The sequence below is a fragment of the Colobus angolensis genome, unplaced genomic scaffold (genome assembly GCF_000951035.1).
Source record: "Colobus angolensis palliatus isolate OR3802 unplaced genomic scaffold, Cang.pa_1.0 Scaffold33, whole genome shotgun sequence".
In the NCBI taxonomy this organism is placed as follows: Eukaryota; Metazoa; Chordata; class Mammalia; order Primates; family Cercopithecidae; genus Colobus; species Colobus angolensis.
In genome coordinates, this window is record NW_012116599.1 from 12,464,563 (window position 1) to 12,483,079 (window position 18,517).

Consider the following 18,517-nt stretch of genomic DNA (forward strand, 5'->3'; position numbering starts at 1 on the left):
GGGATTACAGACATGAGCCACTGTGCCCGGCCCATTTTAGCTTTTAAAAACTGCAACTTAACTCTGTATTCGTTTATTAGAAGTTTGTCCATGCAAATATATTGAGAGAATTGCCTGTCTCAGAATAAGGTATATAGTATGATTCTTGCTTTATAATAGCAAATAGCTAATCCCCTTTCCCCACCACATATATGTGAACATGTTTGAGTGTGAAGTATGGAGGGATACACACTAGGCTGTTAACATGTTTACCTCAGGAAATGGGAATAGCGGAGAGGCAAGAGGAATTGTGAACTTCTTGGAGGTTAGTATGGGTTCTATTTTAGTTATAGAGAATGTGGTGAGAGTAGTACCTCGGGGGAGAAAACTAGAGTCAGTGAATTTGAGTTTAGTGAAAGGTTTGGGCTAGAGATCTCTACCTCTGTGATCTTTCTCTTTCTTCCTGTATCAGCCTGTACAGTGATTGCTGAGGCTTTGTTCTTGTTCTTTCTTAAGATTTCTGCTTTGGGGTAGCCTTATTCAATTTTTGGTTGTAACTTTATGGATTCACTTCCATTAAATCTGTATCTTTCTATTCTGACTACTCTTCAACTCTAGGTCTTTTGGATACCTCCTCAAGCACCTTGCACTTATTTTGTTCAAAACCATCCTCAGTATCCATCCCCCCAAATTCATTTTGCTGTTTTCTGCTTCCTTTTAAGCTTTATAATACATGTTTGAAAAATACCCCCAACATTCAGTCCTATAGATTCCATTCCATTTCTGTTATCCTGTGTTTTAGATTTTCCCTTCCAGAGGGAGCAGTGCTTTTACTGCTTTGGGAACTATTTTATGGAGTGGGTGTTTGAATAGATCCTTGGTTTTGTACGAGCCATTCTAAGGGAGGGAGGTCGGGCTTCTGGGGGAAGGGTGTGTCATAGCACAACTAAAGAGGAAGGAAAATGCAGTGGACAGTAGAAAGTTCTCATTTGGCCTTGAGTTAGGAGGTGAAACAATAGGAGATTGAGTTGGAGAGGGAGGCATGGATTGTCAGATTGATGGTACATAGTAGGTGTGATTGGACTTTTTTAGAGGAGTGTAGGCCATGATCAGAAAGGTGCCTTAGGAAAATTGATCTTGAGGCCCAGTCAGGGAAGCGAATGAGAACTTTTGTTATAATAATCCAGACATGCATTAATAGAGTTTGGACTATAATGAGAGGAATGCAAGAGGAATCTTGAAGGAGAAGTAGGCTAAATTTGAGACAAAATGACTGGATGTAAGGGATGGAGTAGAGAGAGTTTCAGATGGTCTGGGCTTTTGAGACTGGCTGACCAGTAAACTGAAAACAGTAGTGCCTTGATGATGTGATCAGTTGTTGATCCCATGCCACATTGGTCATGGGAGAGAAAAATCAAATTTGTGGTTAATTGCAGGGGTGGGATCATCTCTCCCAGCCAGTGTCCAGTTAGAAATTTGTGGGCAGATTTTTAATTGCTGTTGTTAAAATGACACTCCTACTCTCTGCATGCCCTCTTTGCCATTCTGTAATTTAGAGGGAAATAAAGATGGGCAGAGAAATACCAGGATAGTGCTGGTAATGGAGGAAAAGGGAGGTCATAGTTTCAACAAAAGACAGTCTGCAGAGGCAGGATAGCATGATGGAGCAGAGCGTCCAGAGTCTGGTTCAAATCCTGAATTGCTTTATAAACTCAGAGCCCTTTTCTTTTCCCTTTCCTTTCCCTTTTCTTTTTCTTTTCTTTTCCTTTTCCTTACTGGGTCTGGCTCTGTTGCCCAGGCTGGAGGGACTCACTGCAGTCTCAACCTCCTGGACTCAAGCAATCCTCCCACCTCAGCCTCCCAGGTAGCTTGGACTACAGGAGCATACCACCACGCGCGACTAAGTTTTGTATTTTGTGTAGAGATGAGGTTTTTGCCGTGTTGTCCAGACTGTTCTTGAGCTTCTGAGCTCAAGTGATCTGCATCCTTCCGCTTCCCAAAGATTACAGGTGTGAGGCACTGCACCTGGCCTCCAGAGCTGTTTTCCAAAGGTCACAAGTCTTCTAGGAGTTTAAGCTGAAAACATTTGGATAGTTGGAGTTTAAAATGTTGCCCTAAGCTCCTTTTAACACCTCGTTACATTCTTAGAAAAGACTATTCAGAAATAATGCACAGTTTCCAACTAATTTATAATTCAGAGGCAGAGTGTAGGACCATGCCTCCAGTACATGTAAATACATTAAACCTGGGCTAGTTGAAATTGATTTGGAAGGAGCTATCTGGGATGAGCAACTCAGAATTAAGAGAATACAGTATTTTTAAGTACATAAGTTAGATTTCTCCAGCATTCATGCCTCTTTGATTTCCTGCTTTGAATCATAAAGAAGAATGAGCAGAACACTGTTCTGAGTAATGCAGGTCTCTTTATTTGATAATTAAATCACTTGGTTTATTATTTTTAGTTTTTTTTTTTTTAATTAATCTTTCAAGCTTTTATTTAAATGACATGATCCAGGATGGATTTTAGATTTTGTTGAAAGCAGCCACATCCATGGACTGCATGCACATAGTCCTCAAAAGCAGTGATCTGCTTCTCCAGCATATCTGTTCCAACTTTATCTTCAACTACACAATGTATTTGAAGTTTCTTAATTCTGTATCCCACTTGAACTAGTTCACATGAGCCCCAGACTAAGCCATCTGCTTGAATGCCTCTGATGCACTCCTCTAATTTCGCCATAACTGTCTTATCATCCCAAGGTTTCACATCTAGTAAGATGGAAGACTTGACAACAAGTGCAGGTTTTTTGGCTTTCTTCGATTCATATTGTGCAAGGCATTCTTCCCTTAGCCTCTTCGCTTCTTTACTTTTCTCCTCCCATCAGATCCAAAGAGATCAATGTCATCATCATCTTTACTATTTAGCTCCCCTTCCTATAGTGTCTTCCACATCCACAGGACCATACTTGCCCAAAGCTTGCTTCAGTCCTGGAAGGCTGGCCTTTTCTTTTTCGTAAGACTTGATGTTATTATACCAACAAAGGGCATGACACAAGTCAGCAGGCGGTAGGCTGGACACTGCTTCAAGTACTGCCACATCTTCTTGTGATGACACATACCCCTCAATGTAGCTCTTGTCCACCAGGTAATTGTTGAGCACCTGGAGGCCGGCAGGACTTTTCAGGTCTCCGAAATCCATGGTGTCAGCTGTATCTGAGAGCTGGGGAGCAGCAGAAAGGGCACAAACTGTGGGTACCTTGTGCTGAGAAAGGAAAAAAATATTCTTAGGCTTTTAAGAGTTCTTCAGAAATCTTTACTTTAGGGGCCGGGTGTGGTGGCTCATGCCTGTAGTCCCAGCATTTTGGGAAGCAGAGGCAGGTGGATCACTTAAGGTTGGGAGTTCGAGACCAGCCTGGCCAACATGGTGAAACCCTGTCTCTACTAAAAATACAAAAATTAGCTGGGTGTGATGGTGCACGCCTGTAATCCCAGCCACTCAGGAGGCTGAGGCAGGAGAATCACTTGAACCTGGGAGGCAGAGGTTGCGGTGAGCCAAGTGCAGAGTGCCACTGCACTCCAGCCTGGGCAATAGAGCAAGACTCACTCAGTCTTAACAAAAAAACAAGTCTTTACATTAGGAAATAATTTTCTTATGGAAACCATGTTGTAAATGGTAGTTGGTTTCCAGCTCAAGACCGTGAAAAATCTTCTGAGCTTTTAATGGTTGTGCATTGTAGTAGTTTTGCAGTACTTAAAGATTTATAGGTGCAATGATAAAGTGGACCCAAACAGGATTTCCTTGCTTATTGTTCGTTAGATTCTGCTTGAATCTGGGGCTTCGTTTATATTTCAAGACTGCTGCCTGTAGGGGCTTCATCTATATCATTTGTGTTAATAGTGACCCTGGAGTTTTGTGCTTTGCAGAACCTATGTGGGCATATGTGATGGCCTTGTAGTAAGTTAAAGGGGAAAATATTAAATCACTAACAATGAATTTAGTATTTTCACAAATAGCAAATACTTTGAATTTTAGTTGAGATTTACCTGCTTTATAAATTCAGTCTGATTTAAATCCTGACTTGCTTTATAAATGCAGAGCCATTATTCAATGCTCTAAAATCCTTTACGGGTTTGAGTTTAAAACATTTGGCTAGATGGGGCTTAAAATGGTGGTAAAACCGCGCCTTCAGGATGTTTAGTATTAAAAGAAAAACATTACAGTTGATGTTGTCTCTACAGCTCTAGTTGATGTAGTCTCTTCAGCTCTGTTTTTCATCCAGATAGGTCCACATACTTTTTGAAAACACACTGAATTGATTTATGTTACAAAAGGTCATAAGGCTGATTTGTAAGCAGTGATACCTGTTTTAGTTTAACAGTGGGCACCTTTCCTGGGGTCTGATTATTTCTACCTTGACAAGTCATTCATTTGCAATGTATCATAATTTTAATTGAATGTTAACATGTGGCAACTATAAGATTAATCATTTTGTGCATTACTGAGAAAGAAAGGAATACTACCAAGAAGACTCTGTTGCATCTGGCACGGGCTTTTCTTGTTAGAATTATTTTATATTTTTTAAAAAAGCTCTTTTAAACTTATTTAGCAAATAAGAATGGATTTTTATTGTACAGTGTATCCTTTTATTGCATGTATGAAAATGAAAATAGAAGTAAAATACATTTGTTAAGATAGTCCTAAGATTTCTGGGTATTTAGAGTCTGACTTTTCTAAATCACTTTTCAACTTGGCATTATAGAAGTCTCCTTGTGCTTTCTTCCTCCCTCTCCCCACCAGTCATTCAAAGTATTGGTGATACAGTAGTTAAGGGAATGCTCCATTATTCTGTCATCAGTTTAAAAATTAGTCATTTGATGTTTGTGAAGATTTTAAGAGCAATATAAGCTGTTTAGTTTTTAACCCCTTTTAGTACTTCAGGGCTGCTGCATGTGGTCATATGGGTTGTGCAGTGTCATGTATCAGTATCAATAGCAAACCATAACAGACTCCATTGGCTTGTGTGTTTTTCCCCCCTTTCTTTCTGAGGTCCTGTAAATCACTTGGAATCATTCTCTGAATGATGAATAGTTACTTCGCTAATATTCCATGGCTGTATTTGCTTCTTTTCTGTTATACAATAAATTTAGTTTTGATACAGAATCATATTATTTTGAAGACATTTAAAGTGGCAATTTTAAAATTGGCCCTTGTTCAGACAGCTGTAACACAACTCGCACCCAGCCAGTAGCAGTTGTAACTTGGCATCAGTTTTAAGATTCATTCTAATTTCAGAAAATTAAAATGTTAAAGTGTGTTTTCTTTTAATTTTTTTTTTTTTTTTAATTGAGACAGGGTCTTGCTCTTTTGCCCAGGCTGGAGTGCATTGGTGCAATCATGGCTCATTGTATTCTCAACCTCCATGGCATAAGTGATCCTCCCACCTCAGCCTCCCTAGTAGCTGGGACTACAGGTTTGCACCATCATGCCCAGCTAATTTTTGTATATTTTTGCGGAGACAGGATTTTGCCAGGTTGCCCAGGCTGGTCTTCAACTCCCGGGCTCAAGCGATCCACCCACCTTTGCCTCCCAAAGTGCTGGGGATTACAGGTGTGAGCCACCATGCCTGGCAATTATGTTTTCTTTGAATCACCAGTTGTTTTAAGAGGTGAGGAGGGGCTGGGTGCGGTTGCTCATGCCTGTGATCCTAGCACTTTGGGAGGCCAAGGCAGGTGGATCATGAGGTCAGGAGATGAGACCAACCTGGCTAACATGGTGAAACCTTATCTCTACTAAAAATAAAAAAAAAAAAAAAAATAGCTGGGTGTGGTGGCACATGCCTGTAGTCCCAGCTACTCAGGAGGCTGAGGCAGGAGAATGGTGTGAACCCAGGAGGCGGAGCTTGCAGTGAGCCTTGATCGCACCACCTGTACTCTATCCTGGGCGACAGAGCGAGACTGTCCCCCCAAAAAAAGAGATGAGGAGGGTACTAAGTTTACCTCAGTTTTAGTCTGGTTTGCACCTTTTGTGTGGTGGGGGAGCAGGGAGTCAGGGTCAAGTAAGAACATGATAATCTCCCTTGGAGTCTGCTTGGTTGACATAGGACTGGAAGTACCTTTCAGAAAGAAGGCAGATAAATGAATAGCTGATTATGAAGGTTAACACACTTTTACTTTGCTGTTTCTAAGCTTTAGACGTTTGTAGTTTATTATTTTTTAGATCATTTAAACAGAGGCAACAGGGTGATAAAGGGAGAGACTCCTTAACTTGGTCCCCAGTGCCCTGTATGATGTATATTAGAGATATTTTACAGTATACAGTTGTCCCTGAGTATGTGTGGGGTTTTGTTCTAGAATGTCCTTCAGATGTTAAAATCCTTGGATGCTCAGGTCCAAGGATAATGTAAAATGGCATAGTATTTGCGTATAACCTGTGTACATACTTCTATATACTTTAACACCTCTAGGTTACTTATAATGCTTAATACAACAGAAATGCTGTGTAAATAGTTGTTCCGCTGTATTGTTTAGGGAATAATGGCGAGGAAAATAAGTATCTATACATGCTGGTACAGATGCAGTTTTTTTCCATCTGAAGTTGGTTGAATCCATTGACCAGAACCCATGGATATGGAGGTCCAGTTATATTTACAATTTTTATAGTATTTTCCATTTTTAAGCTCTCATATCTTAAGACTACTTTCAAAATGTCACTTGTGAAATTCATTAGTTTATTATTTTAACTTGACAATCTGAGGCAACTTTAAAAAAATTTATATTTTTTTTATTTAAAAACTTTTTTTTTTTTTTTTTAAGAGATGGAGTCTCACTATGTTGCCCAAGCAGGTCTTGAACTCCTGAGCCCAAATCATCTGCCTGGCTTGGCCTCCCAAATTATGAATTTATTTTTATTTATTTATTTTGTAGAGACGGGGTCTCACTGTATCGCCTAGGCTGGAGTGCAGTGGCAGGACCACACCTCACTGCAGCCCCAAACTCCTGGGCTCAGGTGATCCCTCTACCTCATCCTCCCAGGCAGCTAAAACTACAGGCATGTACCACCATGCCCAGTTGATCTTAAAATTTTTTTTTTAGAGACCACATCTCCAAATCCTGGGCTCAAACAATTCTCCCATCTCGGCCTCCCAAAGCGCTGGAATTACAGGTATGAGCCTGTAATACAGGTACTTGCCTGGTGGTTACTGGCCTGATCCAAGATAATTTTTAAAAGAAGCACTAGGCTCGAGAGGCTGAGACAAGAAGATCACTTGAGGTCAGGCCAGGAGTTTGAGACCAGCTTGAGCAACATAGTGAGACACACTGTCTGTTAAAAAAAATCACTAGAGGGTAAAATGCTAAACGCAGAAAGTGAGGAGAGTTGAAGCTCTGCGATAGGTAAGTTGGGTCCTTATTTTAATAATCTTTGATGTACCTCATAGTGATGGGGCGCCATTACTAGGAAGTAATAGAAACTAAAATGTAAATATATTACCCTTCATTCACTCGCCATTGTTCCAGGGATAAAGGGAGAGAATCCTTAACTTAGTCCCCAGTGTCCTGTGTGGTCTGTTCATACCTGTCTCTCTAGCTTCATCTTAAACTATGCCTCATTCCCCCGGATTAACATAGAAAGGTGGGGAGTCAGAATATAAGGGTTGATTTCTTCATTTCACTTTGCCTGCTATATTATTGTTTTAAGTAGTAATTTTAAAATCTCATTTTTGTGACTCTAGTTGAGAGGAGCATAAATAAAATACTCTCTAGCTGTACTTTCTGGCCTGGAATTCCACATTTAATCTCAACTAATTGTATGGAGATATTTTTCTCGTTAACAGTTTCTCCACATAGAAAAATCTATTGTAAAAATACGGAAAAGAATGGCAGCGGAAACGCAGACACTGAACTTTGGGCCTGAATGGTGAGTTTTCAAAATCTCATCCTCTTTGATATTAGATGACTAATACAGTAGTAAAGTATTTGACAGGTGCTAGGTGGTTTATAAATGTTCATGTTTTTGAGACTTTTGCTTTATGTGCCTCGCTGAAAACAATGTGTTAGTTCAGGAATAAATTATATTTGGTAAATGAGTGTATTCTATACTTAATTAAAATTTTTTTCTTTGTCTGGTTATATATGTAATGATGGCGGGAGTCTGACCCTCCTAGAGAATTATTTTCTGTTTATTTAAGTCATTGTCTAGGTGCATATACAATTTTATGTAAGTATAATTATAACATTTTTATGTCTGTATGTTTTATGCTACATTGTTTTGTCATTGCTATTCATAGATTCTATGAATTCTATGAATTCATAGATTCTATGAAAACTATTTGAGAAATAGTTTTCACTGAAGTATTATTTGAAAGATGGGCCAGGCAGGTAGGTAGTTCAGTATTATACTAGCTGTTAGCAGTAGCCTATCTAGGATTGAGTTAGCGTTGGACATGATAACGATTAATTGGCCTTTGAGTCTCTTACAGATGTGTTTGGACCCCGAATATGGAATTCTCATGGAATTTTGAGATCCATCACATTGTAGTGTGGCTTCCCCCCTCCCATCCTTTCTTTTTCCCCAGAGTTGGTGATTGAAGATCCTCTCTTCAGTGGCATCAATAATAATAATTAATTTTTCTATTCAAACCTCAGGCAACCCCTTTGGTAATATCAGAAGCAGTATCTAAAATAGATAAATTGGATTTGTGTCTTAAACTCTTGGTTGTTCAGGTGGGAGTGGTTCAATAAATGATATAGACTTCCTTTGGTAACTCTGTTTGAGGAGTCTTATTAACTTACCCTGTTAGAAACATTTCTTTTTATTAATATATGTGATCTCGAAGTTTTCTTAACCTTTATAGCCAGCATTTGGAGACTAAGGAGAAAGCACTATTTGAAGTTCTAAGAACTGATGGAACTCCTGTATTTTGAGAGTCTATTTAGAACATGTTAACCTAAGTAATGCTGTACTTGTTTCAGTTATTCGTTTATATTTTAAAAATGATTTTCTTATTATCAAATTAATATGTTTCTAAAAAAATTAGAAATAACTAGTAAGCCAGAAAATATCATCATAATTTCAACATCCATGGTACACACTGTAAATATCTTGGTGTATCTTTCCAGGTGGTTTTATGTATGCTTATTTGTGTATATATACGTTTATTTTTTACAAAAATGGGATCATACTGTACCTTCAGTTTTGTAGCCTGCTTAAAGAAATAGCCAAATTAGAAACATCTTTTTTTTAATAAATATTTTCTATTGTATTAAATGGTTGCATTGTATGGATGTACCATCATTTATTCAACTAGTCCTCTAGATGTGGCATATAGAAGCTGTTCTTGATTTTTCGTTATAAAAATATTTTTAATGGACATTCTTATAGTTAAATCTTTATTTCTACCTTAATTCTTTTTATCAAGTGGATTTAAATTCATATAAGTTACTTTTTAAGCCATTTTGTGTGCAACTCATCCGCCTTTATCTAGAATTTGTAACTGCTTCTCTTTTATATTTACATACCTTCATGTCTGTTTCTTTATAAAAACATGGTTAAAATTGTCAGCTAATTTAAGGAAGTTGTTTTTTTCAGCATCCTACTGTTTATAGGTAACAGAAAGGGAACACCAGGAATTAGACACATCAAAAGGGAAAAGAAAAACTGATGATGTTTTAGAATCAATATACATTCAGCTTGATGCCCTATATTATGGGTTGGCAAATTGTGGCCTGTGGGACTGTAAAGTTTTTGTAATTGAAAGACAGAGACGTCCATTTGCTTCCATATTTTCTGACTGCTTTCATGCTACAGTGGCAGGGTTGACAGAGGCCATTTGGTTCACAAAGCTTAAATATTCTCTGACCCTTTACAGAGACAGTTTGCTGGCTCCTGCCCTATACCATGAGTTCTCAAGGTCATCTCAGTGTAGTATTGAGCATCTTTTAATAGCATCTTACACATCCTCCTTTTTATTGATACTCTGAAGTTTTGTTTGATGGTATTTCACTTGATTGGCTCAGTGTTTTGTACAAAATTTGAATTGAGGTAGCCTTAAACAGAGGGCAATCACCATTTCCATGCTTAAACAGTAGACCCACCTAATTGTATATCTGTTACCTTGCAGACATTAGAGCTTAGGAGCATTTCCTTAGTCATCTGAAATGCTGATGAACTGAGGAATGCAGGTGTAAGTAGGCATAGTGCCCTGTTTGTATCATCTGTCACAATTCCTTCTGGCAAAGGGAATACATGAGGCCCTTAAGTAACCCAAGTAATCCTGAGCTGGAAAGTTTCAGTAGGTGTAGAGAGTACTACCTTATTTTTCTTCATGTATGACGTTCTCTGTGAAACTTGAGGTAAAGAGCTGTGCCCAGGGTACTTGAGAATCAAGATTTAGATTGATGACATTGAACCAGTGTGCAGTTAACTCTAAATGAGACAGAAGCACTAAGTGATACGGTGTTTACTAAGGTCATCATTTTTGTGAATAATGTAAAACATAATGTTCAATAAGGGATACTTAAAATGAACCAATTTATTTGTATCTTGGGGCAGTTGTGAAGATGGGAGAACATTTAAAATTTTGTTAGGGACAGACCATGAGTGGCTGTAAGCTTTAACTTTTTTTTTTTTTTTTTTTTTTTGAGATGGAGTCAGCCTCGCTCTGTCACGCAGGCTGGAGTGCAGTGGTGTAATCTGAGCTCACTGCAACCCCTGCCTCTGGGTTCAAGTGATTCTTCTCCCTCAGCCTCCTGAGTAGCTGGGATTACAGGCACCCACCACCACGCCCAGCTGATTTTTGTAATTTTTAGTAGAGACGGGGTTTCACCCTGTTGGCCAGGCTTGTCTTGAACTTCTGACCTCAGGTGATCTGCCCACCTTGGCCTCCCAAAGTGCTGGGAGTACAGGCGTGAGCCACTGCGCCTGGCCAAGGCTTGAACTCTTTAAGGTCTGTGGAGTCATTAGGTCTTAGATTATTTTTCTATGTAGAATAAAAAAGTATATTACATTATCATCAGAGCAGTTTAAAAGGGTATGATACATTCAATGCCAAGTATATCCTTTCTAGATATAAAGCAATAGTGTCTTTCTTTAAGCCTTTCCTCAAATGCTACCACCTTAGACCTTTCCTGACAATCTGTATAACCCTCCACCCTTTACTCCCTTCCTTGCTTAATTTTTCTTCATGTTTTATGTCAAAATGTAACATGCCAAATATTTTATACATTTATTTTGTTATTTATATCCTACCTTTCAACCCCCACTAGACTGTGAGCTCCATTGAGGGCAGGTACTTTGATATAGATTTTTGTACAGTTTGTTTACTGCTGTATCTCCAGTGCCTGGCACATAGGTACTGAATAAATATTTATTAAATGAATGAATTGTTGGAAAGTAAAGTTGTTTTTAATATTTTGCTCTTGTAAATGATATGTGTGTGTACCATTGAACAATTTTGTTTTTATCACTGATCATTTTATTTGGATTAATTTCTTGAAAGTGGAATTATTAAATCAAAAGTTTTATTTTTAAGACTTTGGATGATATATGGACAGTTTGACCACTAGAAGGATTGTATGAGTTGAATTGTCATCTGTGTGTTTGCTCTTGACAAAACACTAAGCACCGTCTTAATAATTTTTTTTGGTGCTAAATTCCTTAGATTTAGGTCTTTTAGAGTTTTTTGTTGTTAGTTTCATTAACAAAATAAACACACTTATTCCAGAAAATCTGGAGGAAACAGTACAAGAGGAAAAAGAAAAGGGTTAGGCGTGGGCTGGGCATGGTGGCTCACGCCTGTAATCCCAGCATTTTGGGAGACTGAGGTGGGCAGATCACCTGAGGTCAGGAGTTTGAGACCAGCCTGGCCAACATGATGAAACCCCATCTCTACTAAAAATACAAAGCTAACTGGGTGTGGTGGTGTGTGCCTATACTTCTAGCTACTCAAGAGGCTGAGACAGGAGAATCGTTTGAATCCGGGAGGTGGAAGTTGGCAGTGAGCTGAAATCATGCCATTGCACTCCAGTCTGGACAACAAGCCTGGGCAACAGAAGCAAAACTCCTTCTCCAAAACAAAAAAAAAGAGAAAAGAAAAGGGTTAGGCATGGTGGCTGGCCCCCTGCTCCCAGCACTTTGGGAGGCAGAGGCACGAGGATCACTTTGAGCCCAATAGTTCCAGACAAGCCTTGGCAACACAGTGAGACCCCCTTCTCTACAAAAAAATAAAAAAAAAATTAGCTGGGCGTGGTGGTGAGTATGTTTGGTGTCAGCTACTTGGAAGGCTGAAGTGGGAGGATCATTTGAGCCTGGGAGATTGAGGCTGCCATGATTGTGCTGCTGCACTCCAGCCTGGGTGATAAGACCCTGTCTCCCAAAAAGGAAAAGAAAACAAAAAGACCATCAAAGGGAAAGATCTAGGTAGGACCCTAATCCTACCACCCAGAGTAGCTTTGCTAACGTTTTGGTTTGTATCCTATTTGCAAATGTGTCTTCAAAATATTTAAAAAACAAATATTTAGGCCAGGCGCAGTGGCACATGCCTATAATCCCAGCACTTTGGGAGGCTGGGGGCGGTGGATCACTTGAGGTCAAGAGTTTGAGACCAGCCTGACCAACATGGTGAAACCCCATCTCTGCTAAAAAAAAAATTACAAAAATTAGCTGGGCACGGTGGTGTGCGCCTGTAATCCCAGCTACTGGGGAGGCTGAGGCAGGAGAATTACTTGAACTTGGTAGGTGGAGGTTGCAGTGAGCTGAGATTGTGTCACTACACTCCAGCCTGGCTGAAAAAGTGAGACTCTGTCTGTAACAAACGAACAAACAAATATTTGGTGATTTAAAACACTTTTGAGGATCAAAAATCTATTCAAGTTGAGTGTGGTGGCGTGCACCTGTAGCCCCAGCTACTGAGGAGTCTGAGGCTGGAGGATGACTTGGGCCTAGGCGTTTGAGACCAACCTGGGCAACATAGAACCCATATTTAGAAACAAAAAACAAACAAACAAAACCAAACAACAACAAAAAAATCTACCCGGATAAGTCTAGATAAGTACTTTATTATAGGGAGAATAATTATAGACATTATCTGGCTTTCTTGGAAGGAGCCAAGAAAGCTCCTTTGGGAGTTTCCTCTGTCTCATCCCCTTGGTCTTAAGGAAGTTTTCCCAGGTCTTTCCTTGCAAAGAAGAGGGAAGTACTTGTTTTCTTCCCCAAAGCATTTTATTTATACATTTGTTACAATAGTTATGGCCTTGTGATGTATCTGTATATGTATTTGCGCCTTGCTAAAGAGCTAATTCCATTAAGAAACACACTGTATTTCTCTCTTTTAATAAGCCCATTGTTGAGCTCAGTGTACTGGACATTGGCATTAATATTTAGTTAACTAATTTAGTTAATAAATGAATGTTGAATGAAGCCATTAGGGTCTTATGGGGGACGGGTAAGAGAATGCAAACCTGAGATTGCTAGCTTACTATCGGTAATTGTGGGATTATGTGAAAAATGAGAGACATTCTGGAAGATGAGATGTGTTAATATTTCCAGTTTTCAGACAGGGTAAAATATTTCTATGTGAACTGAAGGAGTAGTAAATTGGATGTTTTTGAGGGGTGTATTTTGGAAGGGAATATTTGTTCAGAAAACATTTTATCAAATGCTTGCTGTGTTTTATGTCTTGTGTTAGGTGCTAAGGCAATAAGGATAAAAATACACAGTACCTAGTCTTGAATTTAATGAGGAAGCTGACACTAAATAATTTCACTATGGCTTAATGCTGTAAAGGAATTAAAATGCAAGCACAGGATATTCAGCTGCCTATTTGATTTTTCCACTTAGATTTCTTACAAGCATCTCATACTCCATACTTTTCCAAAACTGATCTCGTTAGTTTTGCCTTTATATATATTTCATCTTAATACCATATGTGCCCATTTGCTCAAGCTAGCAGTCTCAGAGTTATCTTTGATAATTCCTTTTACTTTTCTGTTCCTATATCCAGTCTGTGACAACATCACATCAATTTTACCTCTACAGTATCTCTGGAATCTTTTCATTTCTCTGAATCTCTGTTGCTATCACCTTAGTGAAAATTGCCAGCATCTCTAACATAAATTTTGCTCTAGTGGCCTACTGATGTTTCCTGGCTTTTTTTTTTTGCTGGGGGAGATGGAATCTCACTGTGTCGCCCAGGCTGCGGTGGTGTGATCTTGGCTCACTGCAACCTCTGCCTCCTGAGTTCAAGCGATTCTCTTGCTTCAGGCTCCTGAGCAGCTGGGACTACAGGCATGTATCACCATGCCCGGCTAATATTTGTATTTTTTAGTAGAGATCGGGCTTTACCATATTGGCCAGGCTGGTCTTGAACTCCTGACCTCAAGTGATCTGTCCTCCTCGACTTCCCAAAGTGTTGGGATTACAGGCGTGAGCCACTGTGCCTGGCTCCTGGCTTCCATTTTTATTTGTCTTCTATTTGTTTTCCTCACAGCAGCCAGAGTAATCTTAAAATGTAAATTAGATCAAGAATTCTCTTAAAATCCCTTCAATATCTGTATGTCCACTTATATGACTTTATTATTTTCTTCCACTAGCCTCTTAGTTTCATGAAGGCTGTATAGGAACTTGTGTTTAGCAAGGCCTTGAGGATCTCAAATTCTCTTTTTTCCTCCCTTCCCCTTGACTCTTTCCAGCTCTCTATCCTTATTCTTCCTTTCTCCTTCCACTTCTCTTCTTCCCAGCACCTCTCTCTACCCTGTTGGTGAAAAAGATTAGGAAGAATATTCCTGATAGCAGAAAGGACACATGTGAAGATAAGGCAAGGAACTGATTTAAGAGAGGAATTTCATGATGCATAATGTTTACCTTGTTATGTGAAGTGTGGGAGATACGAGCTTGGAGGCAGCCCTTCTGTGTTAACAAGGCTTGGATTTTATTGGTCATTGTATGCCAGCGAAAAAAGAATTGGGGCTGGGCGCAGTGGCTCACTCCTGTAATCCCAACACTTTGGGAGGCTGAGGCGGGTGGATCACCTGAGGTCAGGAGTTCGAGACCAGCCTGACCAGTATGGTGAAACCTCGTTCTACTAAAAATAAAAAAAAATTAGCCAGGTGTGGTGGCGTGTGCCTATAATCTCAACTACTCAGGAGGCTGAAGCAGGAGAATTGCTTGAACCTGGGAGGTGGAGGTAGCAGTGAGCCGAGATTGGAGTGCACTGCGCTCCAGCCTGGGTAACAGAGTGAGCCTCTGTCTCAAAAAAAAAGAGAAAGAAAGAAAGAAATAATTCTTAATAACATAGGGGAGTAAGACTAGTAAAATCGTTTAGGATGCTTTTGCAGCAGTCCAGGCGGGAAATAAAAGTGTGTGAATAAAAATTAGGTTAGTTGGATCAGGGGAAGACTTGAGAGATGGAGAATTTAAAAACTAGTAGGATGTGGTAACTGGGTATGAGAGATGGTAGAAGGTGAAGAGTAAAGTATGAATCCCAGATTTTTAATCCAGTGGCTGATTAAATTGGGATATCCTTAACTGTGTTTGAGAATATGGGCAGTGAATGGGGTTGGATGAATACATTGATGAGTAGGGTTAGGGTTTTGGACATATTGAACGTGATGGGCTTTACATGGTTGTGTATGAAAGCCTGACTATAGGAGAGGTCACAGCTGGACTTGAGAATCACAAGCTTACATAGAGGTGCCTTTTGACTCCCACACCTTCACACATTATTGATTGACTATCCAAATTGCTTTCATAAGCTGAAGTTTGGATTTTGGACAACACTTACCAAGCGAAGATTTTGGGAGTATCATGGGGCTTTGGGGAGCCTGCTGCTGCCACTTATTTACTACCCATGGTAGAACTGGGCCTCCTTTGTTAAACAGATCTCATTATAGGCCAGAAAGATGAAGGCGATGAGGACAGAAAATTTTCACGTGGATTTGGCAGTGTTGAGGTTGTTGATGAGCAGTGCAAGAGCTAGTGGAGTGGCAGGAGAAACCAGGCACATTGCATTTTGAAGTGACTAAGAAGCGAGGAAGTAGAGATGTTTCTGTATGAAGAGGAAAGATGAACAGTGCATAGCTAGAAGGGAGATGCTGCATCAAAAGTTTTAAACAAATGAAGAGATATGTTTAGAGACAGAGGAAAGCACATAGGGGTTAAATTTGTAGAAGAGAGGGTTGTATGGAGGAGATAAAGATCATATATGGATTTTTTTTAACTTTTAGGTTCGGGGGTACATGTGAAGGTTGTGTAGGTAAACTTGTGTCATGGGGGTTTGTTGTACAGATTATTTCATCATCCAAGTGTTATGCCTAGTAACGAGTAGTTTTTCCTGCTCCTCTCCCTCCTCCTGCCTTCCACCCCCCAAGTAGACCCCAGTGACTGTCACTCCCTTCTTTGTGTTCATGAGTTCTTAGGTGGATTTTTAGTGAAGAATATTACACAAATATGTTTTAGCTTTTCTGAGTATCTGTAGGTGAAGAGGGACTTGGAATTGAATTTGTCAATTAGTGAATCATAGTACAGCCATTATCCTAATAGTTTGAGTTACTGCCAGTTTGCCTCAGTTTCTTTTTATAGCACCTGAAGGAAATCTCTGATTGTGTTATTGTGTTATTTTTGTATTTTTTATTTTTTGGAGATAGAGTCTCACTCTCACCCAGGATAGAGTGCAGTGTTGCGATCATGGCTCACTGCAGCCTCTACCTCCTGAGGCTCAAGTGATATTCCCATCTCAGCCTTCCAAATAGCTGGGACTACAGGCATGCACCACCATGCTCTGCTAATTTTTAGATTTTTGGAGAGACAGGATCTCACTGTGTTGCCTAGACTGGTCTCAAACTCCTGGTCTCAAGTGATCTTCCCACCTTGGCCTCCCAAAGTGCTGGGATTACAGGTGTGAAGCACCATGCCCGGCCTTTGTGTTACTCTTTTTTTTTTGAGATGAAGTCTCGCCCTGTTGTCCAGGCTGGAGTGCAGTGGCACAATCTCGGGTCACTGCAACCTCTGCCTCCTGGATTCAAGCAATTCTTGTGCCTCAACCTCCCAAGTAGCTGAGACTATAGGCACGTACCACCACACCTGGCTCATTTTGTATTTTTAGTAGAGATGGGATTTCACCATGTTAACCAGGCTGGTCTCGAACTCCTGACCTCAAGTAATCCACCCGCCTTGACCTCCCAAAGTGCTGGTATTACAAGCATGAGCCACTGCACCCAGCCTGTGTTACTCTTAATAGATCTGGTGACTATAAGAAATGTGTAGTCTTGGACATTGGAAAACCATTGGTGGTACATTGGAAGGGACAGGGTAGTGAATACATTTGAAATTTTATTGTGAGCAGCAATTGAAGAAATTAGGAATGTTAGGTCATGGGAAGGAGTCTTTGAGGAGTAATGGTGATTATTTGCCAATACCAGAATGATTTTCATTTGAAAGAGTGCTTAGATGTGTACTCCACTGGTAGAAACTGTTGGGAAACATTGGTTTGGTGTTAAGGAAGATATTTTAAAACAATTTCTAATAAAATATATGTATATTTTAAACTGTGGCTATTTTAAATAGAATTTTGAGACCTAATTGTAAAGATTGTGGGTTTTTTTTTTTTTGAGACAGGGTCTTGCATGGTCACCTAGGCTGGAGTGCAGTGGCTGTTCGCTACAGCTTTGACCTCCCAGGCTCAAGCAGTCCTCCCACCTCAGCCTCCTGAGTAGCTGGGACCACAGGCATGAGCCACCATACCTGGCTAGTTTTTGTATTTTTTGTCAAGGTGGGGTTTCATCATGTTGCCCAAGCTGGTCTTGAACTCTTGTACTAAAGTGATCCACCCTCCTTAGCTTCCCAAGTGTTGGGATTACAGGTATGAGCTAACCTGCAAACGGTCAATTGTGGTCTTTTTAATAATAAAAACCTCAGTTTGAATCTTTGTTCTGCTACCTGTGACTGTGGACAAGTTGTTTAACCCTTCAGCTTTATTTTTATCTGTTATGTTTGGTTGTTGTGAAGGTTAAATTAGATTAAATGAGCTAGTTCATATGTAAAATTTTCAGCTTCAGTATTCAGTGGATGTTAATTCCACTTCTTTAGTAAAGAGCCCAACTTTACAGGAATCTAATAGAAAGCAGTTTCTTGGAAGGTACTGGAGTAGTGCCTTTCTTCTTGAAAGGAGTGATTGGACTGCTCCTTTGTGGGTATGTTGTTTTCTTACCTGGTTGTTTAACCTGTTTTATGGGGGTTGAACTAAATGACCTCCAAGCCCACGAACATTTGGAAAGGAAACAAAGAGTAGCAATGAGCACTCCCAGAACCCAGGCTGTGGTATTTCTATAAATGAAAGCGAATCCGGGCCCCCTGGAAATGATTGATTTCAGATCTGAGGCAAGAAAAATACAAGATGATCCTGGAACATTCTGACATACCAGATAGAAAAGAAGCTGTTAAAGACTGCTAGGGTCATGTCAAAAGGACCCAGGAGCCAACGTGAAGAGTCTCCCACTCTTCAAAGATGAGACAATTGAAACACTGTTAATAATTGCTGTGAATTGA

At 39.8% G+C, this 18,517-nt stretch overlaps 1 protein-coding gene and 1 pseudogene across 1 annotated transcript in view; one reads left to right on the forward strand and one right to left on the reverse strand.

Annotated features, from left to right (window-relative positions):
• Positions 1-2,502: 2,502 nt before the first annotated feature.
• LOC105518851 lies at positions 2,503-3,178 on the reverse strand (annotated as a pseudogene).
• A 4,639-nt stretch (positions 3,179-7,817) lies between these two features.
• The window catches only part of GIGYF2 (GRB10 interacting GYF protein 2), a 129,033-nt gene continuing 118,333 nt past the window's right edge, over positions 7,818-18,517 (forward strand). Inside the window, exon 1 of the mRNA XM_011952019.1 lies at positions 7,818-7,894. Coding sequence (XP_011807409.1) covers positions 7,854-7,894 — 41 coding nt within the window. The 5' untranslated portion in view covers positions 7,818-7,853. The remainder of the gene's footprint in view (positions 7,895-18,517) is intronic.